We start from the raw sequence: 17,015 nt of genomic DNA on the forward strand, positions 1-17,015 counted from the left end.
TTAGGGCTTGGAGATAAGATCTGCATATTCCTCATATTGTATGGTGTTTTTATTTTTTACCTCATTCAAAACCTTTTTCCTGCCATTCCTCCTTGAATCCTGGCTGTTCATTCTCTTGCTGTCAGGGACAACTCAGGTTCTCTAACTTGCTCTTCCTCGTTAACCCCCTTTTCCATTACCCTGATGAGCTTTAGAATCCTGTACTTTACCCACTAGTCTTATCCTCACTTTGACTTCACTTGAGAATCTTATTGCCAAGGCCACATATAGAACTTGTTTTAAAACCACTGTCGTATAATTGTTTGTCTCACTCACCCCAGACATACATACCACGGGGGAATTCAGGACTGGGGTGAGTGCTTTAGTTGTTTCCTCAGTGCCCAACCCCTTCCACCTGGCACATTCAGTGCCTTATAAATTCAGGGGACCATGGGATACCTGAAATCTATTTTCCTCCTTTCTTCTGTTTACCCAAAGTCTGCTCTTTGTTAGAAGTTCTGGTCCTCGACTCCTTCCCTTTCAACCCCTTTCTGTATTTTCTTCACCCTACAGTACAGAAATACAGTGACTGTATTCCCTTACCCTTCTGCAGCTCTCTATCCCAGACAGATACCCTTTCCTTCTCTACCGACTCACCTTCATTCAGGTGCCAGATCCTACCCATCTGATGAGCATGACCATGTCACCATCTTCCTCCAGCTTGTCTCTGCCTTTCCTCTAGCTTCTTGCTTTTGCCTATGAAGTGTTGAGATGCTGTCCATTCTTGATTTTGCCCTCTCATTTTCCAGCATTCCATCCTGCTTTAGACGTAGTAATTTTAACCCTCAGAAGTTTGACAATCAAGGTCTGTATACGCTAGACTCACTTCATCGGCTTTTGTGCATTCTTTTTTTTTTTTTAAACCTGTAGTGCACATAAAGTTTGAAGTATCAAGTAGTTATTGTGTGAGGTTCATGAATGACTATAGTCCTTAAGTTCCTATGCTTTTTTTTTCCTGAGAAATCTTCAGTTTTTGCATATTCTACTTTTTAAAAAAATTTTTGAACATACCAATTTTGTTTCATGTTTGTAATACTTTTTATCTGAGAATGCTGAAGGTTTCTCACAGTTCTTTGGATTTTTTCTTCCTTGGTCTTGTTTTCAAGTTGTTTGTTTTGACTGTTTCGTGGTAGAGGCTTTCCCTGTGGGGATTCTTGGTTGTCTCTTACTGAGTGAGGCATTCAAAGTGGATTGATATTTGGTTCATGGGTTTGGGCGTGGGGGCTCTTGACTTCATATTTGAATGTAGGTCCTGTTATTGGGAGTGATTTGTCTTGCCTGTCTAGTTTTGGAGTGCCGTTAGGCCTTTCTTCTCAGGCTGGTTAGCTTTTCCAAAGAGGGCTGCATGGTGGGTACCTCAGCATTAATTATTATGCAATGTTTACCTAACATACCTCCCCATTTCAGTGTGGACTTCTTTCAGCATGGCTTGGCATCCCTTGATGCAGGGATTCTCTGTATTTACCTTCTCACAAGTCTAAATGTTTTTGGTTTAATGTATGAAATGATTAAAGGTTATTAGAAAATCTACTACCTTTTAAATAAATTTTCATAATAAATATTTAGGTTGTTTTGTTGTGGAATGTGCTGTCAAAGTCCATACTCTTTCATCCCTAGGCCTCTACAGCACATCTCTACATCATTCAGAAGGTCTTCACTAGAGAGGTAGGGGTAGGTGTGGTGAGGGTCAAACAAAACAAATCAGTGGAGCTAGTGTTTAGGAAGGACTGATTGCTTCTGAAGTGGACCCTTGAGCAGCATACCCCTCTTATGCCCTTCCCCTTTGCTGACATTTCCTGGGCTTTTGGAGAATCTCGTGATCTAAATAGGATTGCATTGTTTTGGCTTAGAGTTCAGTTTTTGCAATTCTGTTATTAATGCCTCCTCATCTGTTTTACACTTTCAAAATGTAGTTTTGTCTCCTTTTATAATTACTTTCTTTGTAGGTATATGCTTTGTTGTTTACCACTTGGGCTGGGTGGTGGGTACTCAGTGGTAGAGCACTTGTGGCACATACGTGAGGCACCACAAATTTTTAAAACTGATCTTTATTGACAGTTTCATGGGGCTTCAGGAGGGAACAAAAGTAATGCAGGGTCAGCTTGCTCTGTCTACCAGAAGACATCTCCCACTCTCCTGTGACCCAGGCTACTGATGGGAAGCTTACAGAGGTGACCTGGTGGCTGGTGTAAATGGGAAGCTGTGGTTTCGGCACCCACTTCCCTAAGCTCTGAGGCACATGACTCTTGCTTTCCATGTTTTCTTTGAGTTTTGATCCTTTGGCTTCCAGGACTCTGCTCTATTTGTTATTCCTATTCTCTAACAGCTTCTCTTCTCTACTGCTCCTCAGAAGGGAACCTCTTATCCATATCCCTGAGCTAAATTTTTTTGTGTTGTGGGGGGCGGGGGGCAGTACTGGAGCAATAACCCAGGGATGCTCTACCATTAAGCTTTATCCCAGCCCTTTTTATTTTGAGGCAGGGTCTTGCTAAATTGCCCAGGCTGTCTTTGAACTTGTAATCCTTCTGCCTCAGGCTTCTGAGTAGCTGGGATTAAGTGTGTGCCACTACACCTGGCTCCTCAGTGTTATTTTAATCTGTTTTGTGTTTCTCACCAGGTGTGAACTATTGGAACTACTTTCTCTTAGTACAGGGGGAGGAAGGAATGCTGCAGCAGATCAACTTCTGGGCTTTGCCTTTGCCAGTCAGGAGATCTCAGTGCGCAGTTAAAGAACTGGGGGCTATGAATTGGTCATCAATAATATGGAAAAAATACTGTTTTTCAGGCTTCCTAGGGAGGATTCAGTGAGGTGGCAGCACTGAATTCATCTCTGCATCTATCTCTCATCCTGAGGGTCAAATCTGTTTTCTTCCTAAACATTTAAGAATCCCACAACGACTTGAGGCTAAATATGTCTAAAATTGAAATTTACATTACCTTTTAAATCTTCTCTTTTTCCTGTATTTCCCATCTCATCTTTCTCTTAACCATCTTGTTCCCCTTTGCCATCTCTTCTACCTTTGCTGGGGAGAGCAGGGATGTCCTTTCCTGATAAGGCAGCTGTTGGGACATCCTGGTGCTGATGGGGTGTGGAGTGTGTCTTCTCCCCCTCTCAGGTATGTTATAGGGACAGAGGGTTGAAGAATCTCAGAACTCATGTCCTTCTGTAACACTGTTTTTCTAAAAACCAACTTGGTCATGTCACTTCTCTACATAGAAATCTGTTCATTTCTCATTACTTCCAGACCAGAATCCAAAGAATTGAGACATACAACATCCTTCATTGTATTCTTGCCACTCATCTGCTCAGCCTTCTGCACACACCTGTGCAGCCACTCCATGTTTCTCCTTTTTTCTCATAGACCTTGTTAGGTCCCTTGTTTTGCTACATGTGCTTTTCTTTGCATGAAGTGCTTTCTTTGCTCTCTGGCACTCATTCCTTTAATACTCACTCAACTCTTCATCCTTGGCAAGCTTTTCCTTGATTCTTCAGTTTGAGCAGGTTGCTTTGTATTTTCCCAACACTTGTTTGTATCCCTTTGAGGTCGTGCTGTTCTGGAATTGTGTATATGTCTATTTCCCCCCCTTTTCTTTGTGTATCTGGCATAGTACTCTCAGCTGTGTAGTAATTATTTGTTCAGGAGTGAATATCCTGTGAATTTTGGTCCCTATTATTAAAAAATATTAAATTTAGTTGGTGGCATACTGATAGGTCAGCCATATCCATTCTGGGCTGTAGGTCTCATATATTATAGTCAGTCTCAAGCATATTGTAGATGATACGAGCTTGTGGTTATTTGCATTGAACGTCAGTGTAATGCCCGTTTGTGATAATTCCTTTCAAAGTAGTCCTCTATCTACAATCCACATGAATTATTTTTAGCAGGTTTTATTCTTCTCTGTAAGGACTACTGTGTAGAATGAGCAAAACAGATTTTAGAAAACTAGTTCAACATGTGTATCATGATTCTAGGTATCTATAATTCTCCGTGTCTTTAGAAAAAACTGTTCTGCTTTTAGTGATTGATAATATCCTTTTAAATGAATCTCAGGAGAACCTTTCTCTGCTGTAGGCAGGAAGTGTTCATTCAAGTCATGTGTAATGTGCCATACGAGGAAGGGACTACTTGAGTTCTTTGAAAAGATGTTTGGGATAGAATTACAACACTTTTCCTGAGAAGAACCAGTTGTGATTTTCCTTTGAAAGTAACTGTAATTTATAAAAGATTGACATTCTTCTCACATGTGTGATGTTGGGAATAAAAGGTGTATTCAAAAGTAAACATTTATGGCCAATTTTTTTGGCTCAGATTACTATGACATGGAATCCATGGTCCATGCAGACACAAGATCATTTATTCTGAAGAAGCCAAAGCTGTCTGAGGAAATAGTAGTGGCACCAAACCAAGAGTCGGGGATGAAGACTGCAGATACCCTTCGGGTACTTTCAGGACACCTTATGCAGACACGGTAGATGGTTTCTTTTTCTTGTGTAGCTAATTTGTGTGATTAGATAGTGCAGGTCTACCAGTAGTTCCCAGCTTCCCTCCTCCCTGCCCCAGTTCGCAGCAGTGGGTGCTTTTATTGATTCAGTAGCTAGGCTGTGAATAGTTACCTGAATGCAGTTTTCAACAATTCCAGTTCATCTTTCTTGTTCAGAAATCCATTGATCTACAAATAAAACTTAGCATATAATTTAGCTCAGTAAGAGTTTTTTTTTTCTTTATGCACATGCACAAAATGAAATTTTAAAAGCCAGGTAACCAGAATCAGGAAATTTTTCTAAAAACAGTTTGTAGATTGAGTTTGAGAGATTCTTCCCTTAGAAAATGGTTCAAGTATTCTATATAGGAAGAAAAGTACAGTTAATAAAATTAGTATAGACATAAAACCACTGGCCATTGTGATCTGGGCATCTGTGTTAATTTTTTGGTTTTATTTCCATGTTAACCTAGGGAGGATGAGGTGGACAGTAGAGTCAGTGTTGAGGGGAGATTGTCTTTAGTAAGCAAGAAGTTAGGTCACTGGTGATGCTTCAGTGACTAGCCATGGCCACCTTGTGTTATCAGGAATCCACTAATGCTATACTTGGAATCTTAGCAAGTCATTTTTTACTGAACCAAACACCAAGCAAGGGAGTAATAGTTCTGCTGAAGAGCACTTTAGGAGCTCAGCGTTTTGTGTTTGTTTCCCTAATTCTATGGTATTTTTTATCTGTCTGGCAGAGATCTTGTACAACCAGATAAACCTGCAAGTCCCAAGTTTATAGTGACGCTGGATGGTGTCCCCAGCCCCCCAGGATACATGTCAGATCAAGAGGAGGACATGTGCTTTGAAGGAATGAAACCCGTAAACCAAACTGCAGCCTCAAACAAGGGACTCAAAGGTCTCCTCCACCCACAGCAGTTGCAGTTGATGAGCAGGCAGCTTGGTGACCCAGATGGTAGCTTTTCCTACGGTGTGTTGAGAGCTCAGATTTTCCCTTCTCAGGGTGCTGACTTGTAAAGGGAATCCTTGACTTCTTTCTTTACCTTAAATAAATATTGGTTGGAGGCCTGGCTTTTATTTATATTCAGTAATGGCCTTTTCTTCTTTCAAACAAAACCATCTGTTATATCTCAGACGTTTTCTCCTGTGTTTCACAGCGGGGCTGTTATCCACACTTAAATGGAGTTTGGTGATGAAATCTAAATTGCCACATAACTATGCTTGTTGAAGAATGAACCATCATCTTGATGCCTTGGCTACTTTATTTTTTTTCCCTCCCTTTAGAAACTGCTGTCACTCTTTCATGATACCAGCAGTAATCTCTCATCAATTAACTTGAAAGAAAAGTGAATTTGGATTTTTGATGCTCTTTCCACCTCTGTAAAATTTCTTAAAAGAGTTTTTCACCTTATCTATCAGGATACATCTTGGGATTGAATATTGAAGCATAATATTTAACAGAAGTCCCATGAGACTGCTTCAGGTAGTGCTATGCATTTAGGCAGGCAGACTTTTTTTATCACCAACTTTCTTGTCCTCCCTGGATACCAGTGGAAGGAACTATAGTACCACTGCTCCTTTTCATTCATGATAGGGAAGTTTTAGAAACATCTTTCATTGGCAGGAGAGAGAATTCTTAAATCTTAAAAATGAACAGATTCAAAGAAAAACAGTAATTTAAAAAATTTTCCCCAAGTCCCCTCTTATTGCCAGAGATATAAAAATGTATTGAATATTTTGCCCAATTGCTTAAAGTATACTGTTGAGGGAGATGATGAGTTAGTGAGATAATACTGTTATCTTGGAGTGCTTTTCCTTTTGTGAGCCAGTGATATAGGTGTCATTATTTTGGTTTGTGGAAGGAGTTGAAAATTATGACCCTGTTAACAGGGAAAATTTAAAAATAGTTATGATGGATGAACTGCAATAGTCGGGTAGTATAGCTTTCTTGACTTGTGTGTTTTGTCTAAAATAAGAGGAAGTTCTGGTGTTTTTTTTTTTTTTTTTAACTATTATGTATCTGTTTTTAAATTTTTTTTCCCGTGTTTCAATTTGATAGACTAATATTTTTTGTCAGGATCTAATTTCATTCTAATGTGGGTGTTCATGTTAGGCTGAGTTGGTATGTACAGTAGCAGTGACATGATGAATAACATGTTAGTGACAATTCTTGCCTAGGTTACACAAGTGCCGTGGCCGTGGTGGAGACAGCTGGGATGAGTGGTGAGCTTCCTTTCCCATTGCTGTGATTGGGGTTTGCAGTGATTTGCTCCTGCCTGAGGGAAGCTTTGTAGTAACAAGGACATGAGTGTGGCATGAGAGATTCCTGAAGAGCTGTCACAAGGAGTATCTGCCTCGAAGAAGGGAGTTTTGAAGTTCTGCTTTTTAGTGGTATTACAGAGTGCCACCCCACTGGCCATCATTTTCTGGCAGCATAGATTTTGTAGCTTTCAATAAAAAGTAAATTTGTCTCTTAAAACTTAAATATGAAAAGTTGTAATAACTTATGAAATAAATGTCAGTTGAGGAAAACCAGAGGCATGACTTTTGTGTCTGTTGCTTAAGGTTTTCTTCAGAGAAATTTTCCTTGTAAAAAGTGTTTCATTTCTTTAATATTGTTATTAAGTATTTTGCTATTTCAGTCCTTTTCCCAGCCATGCTGCTTTTTGATAGTTAATTTTCATTTGCCCTGGGTTCTCGTGTGTATGCCACAGTCAAATGTGTTGTTTAGGAGGAGGGCAGGACATGTTTTCTCCTCAAGAATAAAAACAGAAGTTTAAAAATTAGGAAATTCCTCTTCCCAGGCTCTGAGGTATTCTTTAGATCTTAGATCTAAAGCTGAATTTAAAATAAATGACTTTACCAATTTGTGATGCTGGGCTTGCCTTGCTCTTGCTAGGTAAGTGCTCTATCACGGAGCTACATCCCAAGTCCCTACTTTTTAAAAAAAAAATATATATATATTTTTAGTTGTAGGTGGACACGATACTATATTTGTTTTTATGTGGTGCTGAGGATTGAACCCAGTGCCTCACACATGCTAGGCAAGTTCTCTACCACTGAGCTACAACTCAAGCCTGCCCCTACTATTTTAAAAGTAGAATAGAAAGTTTATTTATTAGACGTGGTCATAATAGCTGTTTAATCATGATGCTCCTGTCTGGGCTATGTGATTGGATTCAAGTTCCATGTTCTGTAAGGAGGACAAAAGTTGTGTCCTAGAATCAGTAAATTAGGTTATAAGTGGTTGCCTCTTTTGCATTCTTCTTTTCATATAACCATCAGATTCTAAGGAAGACATTTACTCTTTGTATAGATAAGGAAACTGAAGTACAGTGACGGTAGATAACACTTACCCGGTATGTCTAGCTGAGCTCTTAAGGTGCAGAGCTAGATTTGACCTGCCTGACCTCAGTCAGGCAAGAGGACTGGAGGAATACAACAGCTGCAGTGATAATTTACTTTCATAAACACAAATATGAACCCATAACATGTAACACCATGATGCTATTTTTTTGGCTGCTATGTTAGGCCAGAAGCGAGCAGCTGATTATGGCTTTAGGTATAATTTGAATTGTTTTATTCAGTGTTCTAAATGTAAATTAGTTGTAAGCATTTAAAAAAAAAAAGGCATTAAAAAAAAAACTGAAATGGGAGGATAAATATCTGGCAACACAGGTCCCACTCTCCTGTGCCATAGGAATTGACCTAATTGGACATGAATTAGTGGAGAGGCAGTGAGATCATTCCAGGTTGCTGTTCTTCTCCTCTCCCTTTCTGCCAATTATCATTCTATACTCAGCCATATTTTCTCTGATAGATGACTTGCCCAGCCCCTATAGACAATGACATTTCTGACACATTTTAAATAAATCTGTTTTCCTCTTTTTAGACAGTGCTGTGATTTTAGCACCCAGACTTAATGAATATACCTCATCAAATGGGAACACATTTGAGCACTCAGAATCTTGCTGGAATATGAAATTTTGTTTGTATTTCCTTATCACCTTATTTTTTGGTTTCCATTTAATTTTATTAGCTCCCAACTTGACATCCTCCCATGTCTTTTATACTTAATTCAAATGATACTGAGATTTTGATGAAAATTTGGGCCTTAAGTATGTAATCACTGTTCACTTTTCCTTTTCACAATGAGAAGGACTATAGTTATAGTCTCCTTCCTGGTAACTTTTTTTTCTATGGAATTTTGTTTACTATAGTTAATCAGATTTGGGCTCCTGTATTATATAGGATTGTAAACTTAACATAAGATTTTAAGACTGGGGTTTAACAGAAGTTTATTAAAGGAACCATGTACTGAATTGCTCATAATTAATGAGATACTTTTAATTCCTTCCCCTTTGTAGCTGAGATGAATGAACTGAGTGTGGTACAAAAACCGGAAAAGCTTTTGGAGCGCTGCAAGTACTGGCCTGCTTGTAAAAATGGGGATGAATGTGCATACCATCATCCGATTTCACCTTGCAAGTGAGTAACATAAAACTGATGCTGGTTTTCAGTTTGATTTCTGCCAACTACAGGTTATTTTGTGGGTTTTTTTTTTTTTTTGGTGGATAAGTTTGATTTTCATAACTAAATACAGTCATATGTACCGTGGCCCTCGGTAGAGTAGCTTACTTGTGCTGCATGCATGCAGGTGTGTTTTGGGGGGTGCTTCTTTTGCTTTGGACCTATTAGATAACTGAAATGTCTGGGTTCCTTAAATGTTTGTACTTAAGGAGATAGGTACATAACTGCCTCTGTTAGTATTACTGTGTTCACAGGCAAAAATTTTGTTGGGAATTTGGGGAGAAATTTAGTTATGGTAATGGAAAAGTATTTTTAAACTTCATTTAGTTTTCTTTGACCAGTTAGCTGGTTCGTGAGATAGCTTTTAGAATTTTTCTCTTGTCCCGTGGATGGAGTACTTCCACGTTTTAATTACTGTAAGGAAATTTTGATGTGGGAGCAATGTGGTTACACATAAGGAGACCATGAGTCTGTGTAGCACAGTACCTGGCCCATAGGATGTGCTTACTGTATTGAGTTTATTTCACAAATGATAGACATTACTGATAAAGTATCATGTCTCTTAACACACACACACCAAAAAAAAAAAAAAAAATCTACCTTTTCTAATGGTTTGGCTTTTGTTTGAAAACCTTTTTGTGTTGCTCCGGGCTTTGAAGGACATAGTTTTATCCTATTATAATATTTAACCTCATTTAAAAATGGGAGAATTTTTTTCCTCTGACTTCTACATTTCTTAAAACAAGTAGTGATGGAGTACAAGAAGCCACTTTACAAAAAAAAATAATGCATTGAGAATATTAACTGTGAATAATGTGCTTTGTTTTGTAGAGCCTTCCCCAATTGTAAATTTGCTGAAAAATGTTTGTTTGTTCATCCAAATTGTAAATTTGATGCAAAGTGTACTAAGCCAGATTGTCCCTTTACTCATATGAGTAGAAGAATTCCAGTACTGCCTCCAAAACCAGGTTAGTGACTGTATACTACTGCATTTAGGTTAAAAAATGAAAGCATGAGAAAAAGAAATTTAGAAATAATTTTGACATGGTCAATTAATCATACTAGTCTTACAGAGCTAGTATGCCCATTCTAGAGAATTCTGAAGTATTTTATCATGCCTAGTGAACATATAAAACTTAGCATACTAATTTAAGTGGTTTGCACCTCCATTAAAATCATCATTAGGGCTGGTATTGTGGCTCAGTGGCAGAGTGCTTGCTAACATGACGCACTGGGTTCGATTCTCAGCACTGCATATAAATAAATAAAGGTCCGTTGACAGCTAAAAAGGAATCATTAGATTGCAATAAAAATTATTTTGTCAAATATGATATTCTTTATTCTTACATTTGTCAGCAACACCAACACCATCTTCTAGTAGTCAGCTCTGCCGTTACTTCCCAGCATGTAAGAAAATGGAATGTCCCTTCTACCATCCAAAAGTAAGAACTTGTATTTTCCCCAAAATCATTTTAGTGTGGAAGATCACTAAGAAATTGCATCTCTTCCTCTTTCTGTCCTTCCCAGTTTTATATCATTTTTGTCAGTTGACTTTATTGTCTTCAAGAACTGTTCTAAGTTGGTTCTTGGTTGTTGCTGAGCTCTGTGGCTCTTCATGTTAAGTGGTCTGAACCTCTTTCATGTTAGTATTTTGAGCTCTCAGAGGATAAGGGGTCAGCTTTGCTTGCCATATTTTCCTTTTTTTCCTGCCCCTGAGCATTTGGGATTTTTTTTCTTTTAACCCCATGACAGACTGAGATAATGAAGTTCAGAATTATTACTTTACTTGAAATGATGGTTTTGTGTGCTAAAGATTGTTGATGCATCAGTAGCTGGCTGCTCAGAGTGAATATCTCTGAAATACCAGCCTGAAGATTGTTATTTGAAAGGCTTTCAGGGCAGGGGACATAGCTCAGTGGTAGAATGCTTAACCAGAATAAGTAAGGCCTCATCACAAACTCACAAAAGCTTTGATGAGGGATGTTAGGCAGTTTTTGGAGGGATAAATACTATATTGATTACAAGTCTTGCTGTGATTCTTTGATTAGGATTTTGCATCCCAGGGAAAGGTTCATTCATCAAGGGTTGCCAGGTATCTTACTCCATTAATGGTTAGGGGTGGGCTGGTTACACTCAAGTTGTGTTTAATTTTATGCATGTTATTGAATGCTGCTGTTTTATTCATGCTGTTGTTTCTATGTAGCACTGTAGATTTAACACTCAGTGTACAAGACCGGACTGTACATTCTATCATCCCACCATTACTGTACCACCAAGACATGCCTTGAAATGGATTCGACCTCAAACCAGGTAAAGATGAAAATTAATTCTTCTGATGTTATTTTCAAATATTTTTCTAGTATGTAGCTTGTTTAATGTATAAATCCAGAAACCTGGGAGAAATTAAACTATCACTCTTTTCTTTTTCTTCTGTTTAACTGTACAGGGACCCTTTAGCAAAGTGATTTACTATGGACCAAATTTTATTTTATCTCGTGATAACTTATTTTTAGCCTACACATCAGATTTCTTTGAATTCTGATCATAAACTATGCTATGTGTGTATGTACTACTTATGAATCTCAAATCATTTTCTTAGACATTAGCAATTGTAAACTATAAAAAGGAAGTTTGAACATAATTTATTGTGGCCTATATTTGAGTTACATATTTTGTTTTATAAAATTGACTTTTTTTTTTTTTTTTTAAACAAAGTCTGATGTAACTGCATGACCAATATTCCTTGTCCAAAGATACTCCTTAGCTGGCTGAATGATACATCTGGGTACAAAGCAGTTTATTAAAAGTGTTTTTTTGGTTTTTGTTTATTTAGTGAATGACGCCCAGTCCTATCTGGTGGAAGATCATGCAGTTTGAAAGGTTCCATCTACTGATGAAAGATAATTCTACAGAATTTGTCGAATCTTTGAAACTTGGAATATATTGCTTTCATAACATGAAGTTTATTGTCTATCTGAAGTGTCTAATTTTTCAAGTTTGTAAGTTTATTAAGTAGTTTTAACATTGGGTGTTTTGTTGTTGTTTTGATTATGAAAAGACAGTTTAAGGAAAAGCTAAATTCTATTAAAACATTTGAGGCATGTTTGTACACTGCTGCTTCAGTCTCAGCACATGCCATCATTGTTAGTGATGGTTCTTTCAGCTTAGGACCACTAGCTGCAGTGAGGAGTGTTGTTATTTTGAAAGCGGAATTGCTTTCACTCTTCCCAAAGATGATATGATGTTTGTAGTCCACCATGAAAACAGGAGTGGCCAAAGTATCGAGGCAGCTTAACATAGTCACTCAAATCTGTTTTAATTTTTAAAAGAATTTAGTTAGAAAAACATGGTAGTACAGGCCTCTGAGTTTGAGTGCCACTTTGGTGCAGTGGTCCCTAGGTCCCTTGCCTTCTGTAAAAGGAGTGGGATGGGCATAAACATGAAAGCAATTGGAATGACAAGTGCAAAAAAATATGAACAATTCCTTAAAATACTTTCATTTACTATTAACATACTTTTTAAATAAACTTTTTGGGGAACTACATTGTCACAAAATATACAAAAATTTTTACAAGTATATACATTAGGATCAGAGAAAACAAACTTTTAAACAGATTATAAATATATATTCCCACATTCTGAAAAATAACATTCTCAGAAATAACTCCACAGAAAATACACTTGGTTACTACTGAAGATCATTTTTGAAATGTAAAAATTAGATTTAAGTCATATTTTTAAATGACAGAGCTATATAATTACAGAGATCAGATGGGTAAACTGCAAGATAGGATGAAACTTTTGGCCTACTGTATTTATTGAGTTTTGCGTGTGGTTTTTAAAATTGTTAAGGCAAGATGTGTCCAATGCTTTAGAATTAAATAACAAACAGATAATTGATTTTATTGATGTATAGTAGTGTTTTTAAAAATTAAATCTTAAAAAGTGGTTAGTAAAGAGTGAATTAATGCAGAAGGGATAATAAAGATTCAGATGTTTTCAGGACCAAATTAACTGTTTAAAAAAAAATTGACTTAGTCATATTCTTGAAGGATGGATAATAAACCCACATCTATAAAAAGCATTTTAAGATCATAAAGCCAGCCTTCTACTGTTGTGATCATTGGTTTTTCCATTGGGAGAAGAAACAACTAGTTGTTAAACCATTTGGTGAGCTGCACTTGGCTGTGGAGATCCCAAAATGAAGACTTGAAACACTGAAAGAACAAAGTACACAAGGGCAGTACAACCACTGTGCTAGGCTAGGTGAGGTGACAGTCCCCTTCATTCTCAGAGTGCTCCACTGAATTTAAGGCATTTGTTCATTCCAGTGTTGATGCTTTGCATCTCTGCAGAAGAAATTTGTTTTTAAATGATTTATTTAAACTATCATTTATAAATGGTTTCTAGTTTTCATAGTTCCATTGGAACAAGGGCTTAAGTGGTTAAGCGCAAATCTTTTACATGGAAATAACATACTAAAATCTGATTGTTTTAATATTTATCTTTCAATTTGTGGGCAGCTTAAAATTGACTCTAAAATATTTGTTGATTGGTCTAACAGAGTCTAAAATGAACCACTATAAAAACAGAAGGGGATGAATATGGTTGGTGATAATGAAGTAAATAATACCAAAATGTGGGGTGTGCTTTGGCATGCATGTATAGACATAAAAGAATTGGGACTACAGTGGCCACCAGTCTCAAGTTGTAAATTCAGGAGCATAGATGCTGCACACAAAAATAATTCTCTAGGTTAAAAAAATATAGGGCAGATTTTATGTGGTCATATTACACCTTCCCTTAGTTGATGGATAATACAGCAAGGTGGTAAGATGCCCACTTAAGTCAAGGTGACCTTCAGTCAGGAAACTGCCATAGCAGTGATTAAGTGATTAAGGCTGACTTAGAGGTTAGTCACTTTGATGGACAAAAATGCAATGGAAGCAGTTTGTGCTATATAGATTACTTCCTTAAGAATATAGTTTGACTACATTGTGATGCAATTGAAATTTTTCTCTTCCTCAAAACAACACACTTAATAATGAAAATTTAAAACTACAACAGGCTCAAATTTGCAGTAATTTTCTTTTTACATGAGGTTGGCCCCGGGTGCCTTTTCCTTTAATTTCATAAAATATGTTGAATAGAATTAATATAAAGTTTTGTTTAATTTAGGAAATCCCCCCCCCCCTTTCTTTTGTGGTGGGATGTAACCCCCAAGGCCTTGTGCACGCTAGGTAAGCACTGCTTCCACTGAGCAATACCCCCACAACCTTATTATTATTATTATTATTTTTAATTTTGAGATGGGGTTTTGAGTTGCCCAGGCTGCCCTTGGACTTGTGATCCTCCTGCCTCAGTCTCCTCAGTAGCTTGCATTGGAGTTGTACACCACTATCCTTGGTTTAGGGGAATTTTATTTATTTTTTGGTACTGGGAATTGAACCCAGCCTGGGATGCTTAACCACTGAGCCACATCCCCAGCCTTTGAGACGGGGTCTAAGTTGCTGAAGCTGACCTCAAAACTTGCAATCCTCTTGCCTCATCCTCCCAAATCACTGGGATTTACAGATATGTGCTACTACACCCAGCTAGGACAATCTTTTATTGTGAATAATGACAGAATATAGTTTATGTGTCAAGTTTCTTTAATCCCTCATTCAACCCTTGAGAGGCAGCTATTTCACTTTTAAAACTGACCAGGTTCAATCACTGATGAGGCTTTCTTGGTGTAATTTAGTCATTTTAGTATTCCCAGTGTTGGCCACAGAAAATAGATATTGGGAATCTTCATTATGTATTACCAAACTAAACTAGGAATCCCAGAAATTTAAGGGTTTCTATTACCTATTATACTATAAAAGATAAAATAACAGTAAATTAAAAATTTATAGGACCAGTAGTACATCTTTAACTTCTTTACATTTAGAAAAATATATTTTTAAACAGCACTCTATTTAATTTTCAGTCTTCAAGAATCAGTAGATAGACTAAAACAGCAAATTCCTGAACAATGATTACTGATCTTTGGCAGCATTTAAAGTGAAAAGGACTGTGGATTTACAAGTTCAACCTCAATCCACTAAGAAGGGATTCTGACAAGTTTTCAAATGGACCTAGGTTCATATATTTTGGAAATTAGCTGATGGAGGGGTGGCAATATGTCTAACTAAAATTTTCCCAATAGAAAAAGCTATAAAAGTTTAATACCAATAATTATTAAATTATATGTTTGTGTGAATTTAATGTTAATCAAATGTTTATAGCGTATATCTTTAATATGCAGTGCTTTCTTCCACTTAAATACTATTGTTATCTGAAAACCTTTAAAAAAAAAACTCCAAAACTGTAGACCACTGGAAATGATTGTTCATCATACTGCCTTCCTAATAATGAGGCTATAATCTTAAAATTTCAAATATAGAGATGGCTTTTAAACAAAAAGATTTGACAGCTTAGAAGTGAAAATATAGCAAGTCATACACTACTAACTTTGGATTTGTTCCTCAATTCAAACTACAAGGAGAAATGTCCTTTATAAAAAGGGTGTTATTAATGTATGAGATACATTCTCCAGGAAAACTTGTGTTTGTTTCCATAGGGAAAATGTTTGCCTTTTGAAAACTGTTCTGTTAGGGTGAGGTGGCCTTTCCTTTCTAAATGGAAATGCAAGAATAAAATACTTAATTGGACAATGAATCTTGAAAAGAAAATGGAAGTGTTAAAAGGAAACAGTTTTCCTAAAAGGAAGATTAAAATTTTCCGAGTTGGGTTTTTATATTTTGTAGTCTTTTGAGGAGTGCTGTACCCTACATGTCCCCAACAGGTTTGCCAAAATTGTACTCCTCAATAATAATGGGGTGGCTTTTATCAACGAGTATTCAATCCTTCCTTCAATGTAATTATCTGGCAGTGAATGAATTATGGACAGTGTGTATAGCAAATGCTTTGAACTTAGCAATCTTCTACTAGTCTTGATGATTCTGGGCATCTCTCCCTGTTAGTCTGCAGTTAGCACCAATTGACCATGCAGAGTTTGGTTTTGGTTGTTTTTCTTCTTTGTAATTCTGATCTCTAACGACTGTTAATATGTGTTGTCTTCCCAACATCCATTCTTTCAGTGAGGCATATGTACACATTTCCAGACAAATAAACTGCAATCAGAAAAAAAAAAAGAAAATGTAAGGGAGTTCATTACATCTCTAGATTTTCAGAAGTTTGTATTTCCCATTAACTCTCTCTATTCTGTATTTGCATAAGTATGTACTACCTTTAGAAAATGCTAAGTTTATTAACCAGAGCTTACAGAAGTTTTATATTAAATAGTAAAAAGATAGTCTGCTCTTCTTGGACTAAGAAAGCTACTGACCTGCAATCATCACCTCCAGCGCTGATAACATGTCGATCACCATTAGTAAAGCGAATATTTGTCACATGGGGTGAGTGACCCAAGAACCTTTTGTGCTTTGCCTAAAGAACAATGACAAACAAAACTCAGGACATTTTATTTAACAAAAATTAAAAGTTGTTATTAGGAACCATAAACTTTTAATCACAAGAACTATGGAGAGAGAAGGGAGTTAGGACCACACCCAATGATTAAAATTTTCTTTCAGAGATAGTAACAGATCCATACTTAACACAAACCAGGTTATCTGGGCAGTCAGATGTCTTCAGGTCTCTGAAAGATTTTAAGAAAAGCATTGGAAATTTGATAACTGACTTTTAAAGGTTTGCTAAAAAGATCATCAGAGGTGTTATTGGAGGGAGACCTTTTTAGTTGTTGATGGACCTTTATTTTATTTATTTATATTGGTGCTGAGAATTTAATCCAGTGCCTCACATAGCTAAGCAACAGCTCTGCCACTGAGCCACTATCCCAGCCTGACATTTATTTTATTTGCGGTAATGGATTTAGGAGACTTGAAAAAAGGGTGCAGAAATTTGAAAGTATG

General features: G+C 37.0%; 2 protein-coding genes across 3 annotated transcripts in view; one reads left to right on the top strand and one right to left on the bottom strand.

Annotated features, from left to right (window-relative positions):
* ZC3H14 (zinc finger CCCH-type containing 14) overlaps nucleotides 1-12,036 on the top strand; it is a 50,031-nt gene extending 37,995 nt beyond the window's left edge. The window contains 8 exon segments of the mRNA XM_081289274.1: nucleotides 4,350-4,509; nucleotides 5,265-5,497; nucleotides 8,895-9,015; nucleotides 9,889-10,023; nucleotides 10,025-10,029; nucleotides 10,414-10,499; nucleotides 11,261-11,367; nucleotides 11,891-12,036. Coding sequence (XP_081145400.1) covers nucleotides 4,350-4,509; nucleotides 5,265-5,497; nucleotides 8,895-9,015; nucleotides 9,889-10,023; nucleotides 10,025-10,029; nucleotides 10,414-10,499; nucleotides 11,261-11,367; nucleotides 11,891-11,897 — 854 coding nt within the window. The 3' untranslated portion in view covers nucleotides 11,898-12,036.
* A 1,164-nt stretch (nucleotides 12,037-13,200) lies between these two features.
* EML5 (EMAP like 5) overlaps nucleotides 13,201-17,015 on the bottom strand; it is a 180,120-nt gene continuing 176,305 nt past the window's right edge. Inside the window, exons 41-42 of one of the 2 annotated variants that reach the window (XM_081289270.1) lie at nucleotides 16,430-16,530; nucleotides 13,201-16,214 (exon numbers count right to left, since the gene is read on the bottom strand). In XM_081289270.1, the coding sequence (XP_081145396.1) occupies nucleotides 16,178-16,214; nucleotides 16,430-16,530 (138 nt within the window). In that variant the 3' untranslated portion in view covers nucleotides 13,201-16,177. Of the gene's footprint in view, nucleotides 16,531-17,015 lie in introns of both variants that reach the window. The other variant, XM_081289271.1, reaches the window with a different exon arrangement.

The sequence above is a fragment of the Spermophilus citellus genome (genome assembly GCF_964194105.1).
Source record: "Spermophilus citellus genome assembly, chromosome: 4".
Lineage (NCBI taxonomy): Eukaryota > Metazoa > Chordata > Mammalia > Rodentia > Sciuridae > Spermophilus > Spermophilus citellus.